Source organism: Taeniopygia guttata, chromosome 7 (genome assembly GCF_048771995.1).
Source record: "Taeniopygia guttata chromosome 7, bTaeGut7.mat, whole genome shotgun sequence".
Taxonomy (NCBI): domain Eukaryota; kingdom Metazoa; phylum Chordata; class Aves; order Passeriformes; family Estrildidae; genus Taeniopygia; species Taeniopygia guttata.
Window position 1 is genome coordinate 11458395 of NC_133032.1, and position 10479 is coordinate 11468873.

The following is a 10479-nucleotide window of genomic DNA, read 5'->3' on the forward strand; positions in this document are numbered from 1 at the left end:
CCGGGTGGGCTGCACGGTACCGCAGAGCGAAGGGAGACTCGGACACAGGCAGGGATGATACACCCCATCTTTATTAGACGGCTATACAGCTGTACAGCGAGAGCACGGGGGTATGATACTGCACTCCCCGGGGACCTCCGTGCCCGCACATCTCAGGAGGAGATGAGGAAGAGCGGCTCGCCATGCACATGGGACACTGACGACACAAGCAAATCATGCGGCAAAGACTTGGGCCTGCTATGCCTGGCCTCTCCTTCCTGCCAGCCCAGGGAAAGATACAGAGTTTTGCCCTGCCCCAGGGCACTGCCTTCAGCCATTCAGCTGTACAGACCAGCAGCACCTCCATTAGGAAGCCCAGACGCAGTGTCCCATAGGCCCAGAGCACCCAGGTACACAGAGCCCTGACCCCAGCACTGAAGAGCTGATCCCCACCCTGAGCTCTGCTTTAGAACACTCTGTTTGATCTCATACAGACTCCAGAGCAGTTGTAGCTCCAGCCCTGCCCAGCCCTCCCCACAGCAATAATACATCTTTTGCTCCCCCAAAGAGCCTGCCCTTTTGCAAGCGCCCAGGCCCTGCTCATGCCCAGGCTACCAGGGTGCAGAAGTGCTGGCAGCAGGTGGCTTAGAGCTGCCCCAGGCTCAAAGGGCAGAGGGCAATAACCCTGGCAAGAGAAGAGGGATAGCCCTAGACCCCAGAGACAGCAGAGGAGGATGAGCAGTGCTTGCAGAGCGCATGACAAAAGCAAGCAGCCCCTGCCAGAAGCAAGGGGAATGAATGGAAAATAAGTCGTGGGCAGGAGTTAGCTGGGATTCAATTCCCCAGAAGCTGCAAAGATAAAAGAGAGAAAGCAGAAGGATTGTGGGAAGGTCTTGTCTGAGGCCACATTGCACAGCTGGGATCCGAATTCCCCACCACCATCCCAAGCCTGGGCTGAGGTGTGCCTCTCCCTTCTGGATTCAGGATGCCCCTCCTTGCTCTGCCACGCATGAGACAGTGGCATGGTCTCCACCGCAGCTGAAACCACGTTGTAAGCAAAAGAAAGGTTTCAGGAAGAAAGAAGGAGTTGGCAACCTCTGGGCAAGATTCAAGATAAGCCAAAGCCTTTGCCAGGGAAGAGGAAAAGCTAGTTCCACAGGAACAGCTGCATCAGAAGGACAGAACCAATACAGCACCTGGGCATTAGAGAAAAGGCCCTTTTTGTGCCTGGAGAAAAGGAACCAACACACAGAGCGCAAGACCTTCAGGCTGGGCTCTGAGTGGGCTGTGAGCACTCCCAGTAGATGCTGGGCTGCTCCACACTGGGGTCTCTGACACTGCAGGAGGGCCCACTAGTAGCCCACATGCCATAGGTGCCATACATGGGGAGGATACTGCTGCCCTAGCACAGAAGCATCACTCCAATGACCCTTTCTTGCATGCAGGGAATGAGCCAGCTGTCATGAGCCAGGGAAGAGCTGTAGTATCCCTGGATTGAACCAGAGCCACTCCCACCAGCTCTCTATCTCACCTGTACTCATACCAGCAGCAGCCACCAGGGCCCATCCCTCTGTAGGGTGCTGGGACAGAGGGGTGGGTGCCTGCCCCACTGTTGTCCTGCTCTGGGCTGAGAGGCACAACACTGGTCCTCTCTGGGAGGACTAACGTGGTCCTAGGCACCTTCTCAGGGCTCCAGGCAGGGCAGTGTGGTGCTATAGGCTGAGCTCCCTCAGATCACCCTCAACAACTCCTGCTCTCATTTTGATGGCAGGTTCCAGCTTTGGGCGCACGTCTGGATGGAGCTGATGCCATCTCCCATCCCTTTGAAGATCAGCTGCTGCTGCCACCTCCAAACCAGTCCACCAGCAGCTCCTCACTGCTAGTCCCGTCACATCAGCTTCCACAGGCTCTGCAGAGATCCTCCGACACGGACGACACAGATGTGAACACAGACACAGGTATGTACTCACACACGCATTCACCCCACAAGTCAGAGTGGCGTTGACTTGACACATGGCTAGACACAATGCCACAGCAAAGATGCTGGCCTGGCAGTTTTGTCTCTTCGGCAATTGATGGCAACAAAATGTCCACTCAGTACAGGAGAAGAATCAAGCCCATGCCACAACCTGCTGTCCAGGTGGCTCCCAATCTGCAAACCCCATGAGATCCCCAGTCTACCAGGCTATACCTGCAAGACAGAGAGAGAATGTGGCACCTACTGGGACCAGCTGCCAGCACCCCAACCTGGCATCAGAGTACACCTTGCCCCTCTCAGCCACAGCCATCACCCTTACCTTGTGAATCTGTGGCGGAAGCTCGTCCTCCGAGCTCTCCTCTGGCACAGGCTCTGGGTGCCTCGCTGACTGCCCGTCCTCAGCCCAGCCCCCCAGAGGAAGGCGGGAGAAATGGGATGGGGCTCTGTGCACTGTGCCTGGGTCTGCAAGAGAGGCAAGAAATTAGATTAGCTACCTGTGGGACTGCCAGTGTCTAGTAGCAGGCAGGCTGCTTGTGCCAGTCCATAAAGGACATTGATTACCTGACCAGAACTCTGACCTCTGCCCTGGCTCCTTACCTGTGATGCCACCATATCGCCGCTGGAAACCAGTCTGCAGTGTGGCTGTCTCCTCGGCAGGCTGCCGTGGTGAGGAGAAGGGGTAGCTGGCAGAGCGGGGAATGGGGACGGGGCCGCCCCGCTGAGCCTCCAGCTCTTCGTGGGCACTCTCCCCGCTCTCGTCACTCTCTCGTCGGTGCCAAGTGTGCCGCTCGGGCTCCAGCTGGGCATGCTGCTTGTGCAACTGCAGGCCAAAACATGAGTGACTCAGCTGTGTGGGAGAAACCAGATGCCCAAACACGCCCTCTCCGCAGCACTGCATACACCCTGGTTTTCTCATCCCAATAGAGAGGGCAGCCCAGTCCTGCCTGCCCTGCTCCATGCCCCTCTGGCCAGCCCAGCTCTGGACTGCTCACCTCGTGCATGTAGAGTGCATGAAGACTCATCTCAGTCGAGGCATACTCCGACAGGATCATGCTCTGCAGTTGACCCTCCCAGGCGCTGCTCCCCGAGCTCACGGTCCTTGCATCAGCACTGCCACGGAACACACCAGTAGGTTTCCTGCCCAGGTGCCCCCACAATGCCCAGCCCCTCTCCACTCTAATGTCAGGCTCACAGAGATCTGCTCCTGATCTGGGTACGAAGACGCCCATCTGGAGCATCTCCCAAAATACACAAGCCCTGCTACGGCACTGCCTCTTCCCTACACAGTGTAGTACCTACAGGAGAACAACAGGACCCAAACACTATCCTTTGGGGCCAGTCTTAGCACCTGGCACCAGCACCTAGACCTGAGTCTAACTCTGCTTGTGAATGTCCCTTGCTGCCCAGGCTGCAGAGAGAAATGCCATCATGCATCTAGGACAACAGGATGGCATTTGGGCAAAGGGTAAAGGAATCTGCCTGCACTTCTCCAGCCAGCAGCTTACCCAGAGGCTGTCATGGCACATGCACCACGAGGCTGGGCCCCATCTCCATCCCTTCCCGATGCCTGGAAGCCACTGGAAGGCTGCTGAGCAGACTGGAGTGGGGAGAAGGAACGCAGAGCCGAGGCCACTTCTGAGAGATGGCGGGAAGCCTGTCCGTCCCGGCTCATGTGGAAGCCCAGTGCTGAGGAGCCTGCTATCACATTGGCAATCAGGCTGTGAGGCTGCAGAGTTGAAAGAGAAAGAGCCACTGTGCTGTGTAGAGCTGGAGGACTGATCTCACCAGACATACAGAGCTGGGCTATCTTGGCCCCTCTCCCATCTCACAGGGCTCTAGGACCGCCTATTATCTTCTCTAGAAACCCAGAAATGTCCCAGATAGTGCTGATCTACCACATTTTCATCCCCGGATACATCCCAGGCAAGGGCAAAATTACCCAGAGGGCCTGACGATGAATTTGCCAGCATGTAGCAAGCACCCCAAGAACAACCCACATGCCCTGAGCCTGGGCACCTCTGACTCCGACTGCAGGGACTGGATGGAGCTGAAGAGGGCGTTTTCAGGGAGCACAGCCTGCTGAGCCAGTGCCATGCTGCTGTCCCGGTGCACCCGCTCCTTCAGGAAGCCGATGAAGGCTGTGCTCTCGCGGGGTGGCTGCCACTTGGGGTTGGTGATGGCAAAGTGCATGAGGGACAGCTCTGTCTTGCCATCCTCAGCCTGCTGGTAAATGGAGGCCTCCGTCTTTCCTGCTGACATCCACTGTGGACAAGAGACAGGTAATGAGAGACAGGATCTGCTTTACAACCCTGCCAGCCCTGGGAATCCTGCCATCAGTCTGGGCAAAGCATGCAACAGCCAGCCCATGCAAGGCCATGCCTCCCTATGTAGCAGGTGCTACACCAGAAGTCCCCACGTTCATTTGGCCATCTCAGCCTGGAGAAGAAGCAACAAACACAGTTTGTTCCACCTCCATCCCAGAACATGAATTGCTGCAAGGGAACTGGGGAGCCAGGAACAGTCAGACAGACAGGAAATATTACAGTCAACAAATAACTCTTCTTAAAGCTTCCTGCCATAATGAGCTCACTTCCTTCCCAGTTCATGACTGTGTTACTAGGAAGTCTTTCCCAAGGCAAGTAACCTAAATTCCCAGGCACATAAAAAAGATGGACCCATTTTCCCTCCATCTTAGATTCTTCATAATGGAAAACACTTCCCATTTCCTCTAGACTGCTTCTCTCCTGAGCACAAGCAGGAGAGAAGTGGTCATACTTTCTAAATGTCCACATTCCACTCTCCTGAGGCTGTGAAAACAGGCAATGACACCAAAGAATGATACAGCCTGATTCCCAAAGCATCTGGTCAATAATCACAGCTGGGCCACAAGAGCCTTCAGGAGCTGGTGACCTGTGTTGCCAAACCCAGACACCCTACCAAGAGGTGAGTGGCTGGGCTGTGGGCTGCCAGGAGTGGTGAGTTCGGGCCTCTCGTGGGTCTAAATGACCAGACATGCTGGTGGGCAGCACAGGACCTACCGCAGGGTGGCCGTGCTGGCGCACGTCCATCTGGGCAAAGGAGCAGGTGTCACCCACGCCCACCACCTCCACGGTGAAGTTACGGAAGAAGTCAACAATGTCCAAGGACTTGGGCCGCAGGCAGATGATGAGGATCAAAGGGGTAATGATGGGACTCAGGAGCTCTTCCAGGATGAAGACCTGAGCACAGAAATGATGGGTTCAGCACAAACTTGAGGGTCAAAAAACCCACAATGCCAAAACAGACTGCAGAGGTAGCCCTCCATCTTCTGGGGCAGGGTATCTCTGAGGATGCTGCCTTGTTCCTCTATGAGCCCAAGAGCTGTTGAGCTCTCCAGCACCTTCTCCATCCTGTGATGGGGGTAAGTCCCCAGCCTCACAGTTAAGCCAAGCTCACCGCTTTGTACTGGAAGAGCTGTGCAAACTCGTCCCTGGTCTCGTAGCGGTGGGCGTTGCCCTGCCAGTGGTCAGGCATGTAGTGGATGTGTGCCAGGATGACTCGCAGCAGCTGCTCTGGGCAGAAGACCAGGTGCTGGTCAGGGATGAAAGACCTGCATGACAGGACAGGGAAACATCACAGCATTACACCTCAGTTCATGGGAGATGTCATCTCGGGAGGGCAGGGTGACTGGCCCGTATCACAGCTCTACCTATAATCTTCTGACCAGATCAGCCCCTCACACCATACAACCACTGCAGCCAGGATCACTACCTCTCTCTCCCCAGCCATGCCCCTCATTCACACAGATTCACATCCATTTGCAAGCAAAGAGCATGTTTACATGGATTGCTGCCAGCCCCACTGCTCCCTACAGTGCTGCCAGGAGCATGGGGGCAGCACAGACCCACCTCACCTGCACACCGTGATGCCCACCCCGAGCAGGGTGACCGTGGTCAGGACGTGCTCGACCGCAAGCACGTCCTCATCATAGATGGTGAGAGCGATGAGCACAGCCAGGATGGAGCCAGCAAAGAAGGCCACGTTCTTGGCCACGATGGTGAGAAGCGGGGAGATAAAGCAGTTCATGTACTTGGAAGCCGGCTTGTACCCCTTGCTGAGGCGTGAGTGCAGTTCATGATCCAGCTCATTGAAGTGACGGAGGTAACAGCGGCCATAGAGAGACCAGCAGCGGGCACCCAGGCTGCCCGGCTCCCGCTTCAGGATCTCCGTGTAGCTGAAGAAAGCATAGAGGATCTGCCAGATGAGGATGAGGGGGCAGAGGAGGAAGTTAGCAATGCCAATCCAGAGGATGCGAGTACTGAGCTTCTCAGCCAGCTCCAGGCGGTTCCCGGCCCGCTTGTATTCAGCCTTCAGGCTCCACTCGTTCTCAAAGAGGGAGCCAGGACCCCAGAAGAAGATGAGCTCAAAGTTGTACTTGAGCCCACGCGTGTAGAAGACGGTGTCTCCCAGCAGGGGCAGGCGGAAGCGGATGGGCAGCAGTGACTTGTTCACCATGGCCACCATGTAGTTCTTGAAGCGGAGGATGCGGTGATAGATGTCCAGCTCTGTCAGCTCCTTCTTGTGGATACAGATCTGGTGCTCCTTCTGGATCTGCACAATGCGGGCTTGCACCTCCTGCCAGGTGTAGTAGGGCAGGGTGGACTGGAAGGTGGGCAAACAGCAAGATTAGGAGCAAGAAGTATCCAGGACAGAAGTATCCAGGACTTCAGCCCATTGAAGTAGCAGGTCCCAGCACACACCTTGGGGTGCTGACAAAGTGCATGCAACACCAGGACACGAGGCACCTTCAGGCACCACTTCAGCCTGCAGCAGGCAAACCCCACACCTTGCCTTGGTGCCCTTTACCCCCTTGATTAGCACAGATGACTGTTTCCCAGCCACTCATGCACCAGCGTCCTTGGAGAACACAGGGCCAGGCTTCCATGGTTCCTCCCAGAGCTGTAATTTGGAGTCAGCAGGGAGAAATAAACACGGAAGGGACTTAAGCAGTGTCCCAGGGAAAACTGGGAACAAACCAAGCCTTTCAGCTCACCCCACCTTTCTCAAGATACTTTCTCCCTCCGAAGGATGCACAAATGCCTTTTCATGTTGTTCATCAGAGCAAGGACTTTGGACTAGGATGTATACACAAACTTCAAACCCCATCTGTGACACACTGATCTCCTGTGTGACCTTCACAACTAAGTAGCTCCAAGCCTCCCACGTAAACAAGGAAGCTGAGGTTGTCCATATCCCAGGGAGGTATGAGGATATCCTCACTTATACCTTCTCTGTGGAAGGCATCACAGAAAAGACCACCGCTGAAGAATACGCATATTGGGTGGCATATGGCAGAGGCATGCGCCAGCAGGCGGAGAGGCAGACTGAGCACAGAGAGGTTAACACGGAATAAACTGGCTGCTGGAAAAGAGGCTGAAAGGAGATCATGTGGTTATGGAGCAGAGGGAAGAATGCTCAGTCTGACTGAGAAGAGGAGAGGCATGAAGGCAAGTTGCAACCACCAGCAAATGCCTCCCATGACCCTTGGCAGCCCCGCATGCAGCCCCTGGATCAGCGACTTACCATGGGGATCTTCAGGGCGTTGATGTAGAAAGAGTGAATCTCCCAGTAGCAGCAAATATTGTAGACAAATTTGACGAGTCGGTGGATCCAGAAAACCCCAGCTATCACCAGGATGCAGATGAGGAAGCTGTTTGCCTGGATTCTGCAAGCAAGAAGAGGCAAGCAGTGGGATGCAGGCCCAGACAGGAGCCCTGAGTACTTCGAAAACAAGAGCAGTGGCTAACATGCCCTCCACTGCCCCTACCTTGCACTGCAGACATTTGGAGGCAGGAAAGCATCTGGCAGAGTCACCTTAATGGGCTCGGTGGGATGCTGGCTGTGATTTAATGCTTTGTTGGCAAAGAGGATGTCATAATCAACACAGCTGATAAGAAAAGTGGTGAATGCCACCACAAAGATGAACTGCCTGTGAAAAAAGAGAAGTGTTGTGAGAGAATCACCCTTCTGCTCCACTACAAAACAGGCAGCAGCCAGGGTCATGTGCCACAGAGATGCAATCCCACAGCCATGGCAGCAGGAACGCTCACAAGCAACAGTTCCTCAAAGTGAAATGCAGGTCTGGGGCATGGAAAACCCTGATGAAGGGGATACAGGACAATTACGAGAGGAGCCCTTCCACCTACACAGCTGCAAGTGCTTGACAAGTGCCTGTGGCTGTCCCCCAGCAGCTGTCACAGCCACAACACAGGGGAACCTGCACTTACATGAGCTCAAAGATCTCTCCAATAAGCATGCAAGTGAAGCCATTCTTCTGATGCAGGTTATAGACGTGAAAGCTACAGTCAAGGAAAACAGCATGGAGACTCCTTTCAGATGAAGGATGAAGAGGCTTTTGTCCCACTGGTTTCCACAGCTCCTCAACCAAGTCTCCCTTCACCACCAAGAAAAATTCTCTCCCACTTCTACTCATCAGCAAGTTGGTTCCCCACTGCAGAGAAACACCCTCTGCCCAGGTAAAGCATAGCTGGGGTAGAAGGACTTGGCTTGGTTCATGCTCCTTTCTTCCTGCACTCAACATCCGTAGTGGGGGTCTGTTCAGCACAGAGCAGAAACTCAGCCTGCACTCAGGCTGCACAACAGTGGATAGGGCAAGGCAGGGTAGGGCAGGACAAGACAGAGACAGACAAAAACACATTTAGTGCCACCTGGTATCTGCTCCTGCCCCCAGCAATGTTGTCAGCATATCTAACACCATTTCATAAGGCAAGCAGCCCTTCTCTGTCAGCGAGGATGTCACCTATTAGTGGGTCACCCTTTCCCCAGTTATCAGGCACTGAGGGTCCTGTGAACCAAGTATATAAATCAAATGGGTTTCTGCTTTCCCTCCCTATGGGCCTCAAGATTCCTTGGCACCAGGCTGATTACTCTCTTCCGTGCTGTCCTTGAAAGTCCCAGGCACCTGGCCAACCCAACGGAGGTGATGACCCCATCATAGAAGAGGGAAGCATTAACAGCACCCAGAGCACTATTCACAAAATCAAGGAGTTACAAATCCTAAGTGGGAACTTGTATCACAGCTGCTTGTGGACAGTGACACCCAGGACACTCAGTAGCCAGGCATTCCCCCTTTGTCATCTGTTTCTAATGAAGACTAGGCAAATTACTCAAATTCTTTTATGTGATTTTTGAGTCTACATTACAATATTTATATTGAGACAGAAAACCAGATGTTAAGATATGTCTAGATCGGTAAAGAGTCCAGACGATTAGAAGCCAGAAACTAAGAGATACGATAAAATTCTGTTCTGTGCTACTTATAAAATTGTACTACACTGGTTCTGCCTACAGAAATCCTGTACTACTTATAAATGCCACGCTAGCAATAATATCCCGTTAAGAATATAACACGTTAACTGTAATGACAACACTACCATCGTTACTTTTCCAAGAATTCCTAGAAGCACGTGTATGACCCTGTGTCAAGTGACAGCGTCCCAAGGTATGGGGGTTCTGTCAGCCCCTCTGGGGCTGTGTAGCATCCTGCAGGGATGGCTGACACTGCCCAAGCTCCAAGTTACACAAAGCTCCATGTTTTCCCCGTACTTAGAGCCGGGACGAAGGGGATACATCCCGCCTGACCCTCGCCCTACAAAAGGATATGCGAGAGAAGAAAAGGTCGAGGTTCTCGATGTGATGCCACGGAGCTGAAGGAAGAAGCAGCACAGGGTGAGGGGTCCTCAGCACACCCACCCTTGGCGTTGTGACCAGCACAACCTACCCCTTCCCCCGCTGCCCCCCAGGCCCCAGACCAGCCCCGCAGCCGCCACCCCGGCTCCCTTCGGCGTCCGGCCTCGCCCCTGCGTCCCGGCCTCTTCCGCACCCCGCCGCCGGCCAGGCCCAACCCCCGGTGCCGGTGCCATCGCTCACACTTGGCGCCCTCGGGGACGTGGACGAGCAGGTCGCCGCCACCGGGGGGAGACTCGGTGGAGGAGCTCTCCAGGCGCTGGTACTGCGTCTCGAAATGGGCCATGGCGGGGCACCGCGCCGCCGCCGCCGCCACCGGCGCGGCGCGGCCCGCTCGGCCCCGCCCGCGGCTGCGGGCACGGCGCCCGGCGCGGAGCGGAGGCCAGTGGGCGCGCGGGATGTGACGAGCCGCGCTTCCGGGCCCGGCGGGGCCGCGCGTCACGGCGGGGCGGGCGGGGCAGCGGCTTCGGCGGGCTGGGTACGGCGGCTTCGGCGGGCTGGGTACGGCGGCTTCGGCGGGCTGGGCACGGCGGTTCGGGGGTGATGGGGTACGGCGGTTCGGGAGTGATGGTGTACGGCGGTTCGGGAGTGATGGGGTACGGCGGCTTCTGGGTGCTGGGGTACGGCGGTTCGGGGTGCTGGGGTACGGCGGTTCGGGGTGCTGGGGTACGGCGGTTCGGCGTGCTGGGTACGGCGGTTCGGGGGTGATGGGGTACGGCGGTTCGGGAGTGATGGGGTACGGCGGTTCGGGGTGCTGGGTACGGCGGTGCGGGGTG

General features: G+C 55.7%; 1 protein-coding gene across 1 annotated transcript; it reads right to left on the bottom strand.

Moving 5' to 3' along the window:
- Window positions 1-53: 53 nt before the first annotated feature.
- ATG9A (autophagy related 9A) lies at window positions 54-10072 on the bottom strand. Its single transcript, XM_002195604.6, has 14 exons — window positions 9887-10072; window positions 9620-9663; window positions 8224-8288; window positions 7764-7925; window positions 7520-7661; window positions 5850-6598; window positions 5393-5546; window positions 4996-5175; window positions 3974-4219; window positions 3463-3683; window positions 2950-3067; window positions 2555-2777; window positions 2277-2419; window positions 54-2170 (listed from the first exon to the last, which is right to left on the bottom strand). The coding sequence occupies exons 1-14, from the start codon at window positions 9987-9989 to the stop codon at window positions 2165-2167; spliced, it is 2556 nt and encodes an 851-aa protein (XP_002195640.3). The 5' UTR covers window positions 9990-10072; the 3' UTR covers window positions 54-2164.
- Between the last annotated feature and the right edge of the window lie 407 nt (window positions 10073-10479).

Bases quoted from the DNA above. Each gene is read 5' to 3' on its own strand.
- ATG9A (XM_002195604.6), bottom strand. From the start codon at position 9,989: ATGGCCCATTTCGAGACGCAGTACCAGCGCCTGGAGAGCTCCTCCACC. The intron at 9,664-9,886 runs GTGAGCGATGGC...TTCTTCCTTCAG, and splicing joins CGTCCCCGAGGGCGCCAAGT to CTCCGTGGCATCACATCGAG. The intron at 7,662-7,763 runs GTAGGGGCAGTG...TCTTGCTTGCAG, and splicing joins CCAAATGTCTGCAGTGCAAG to AATCCAGGCAAACAGCTTCC.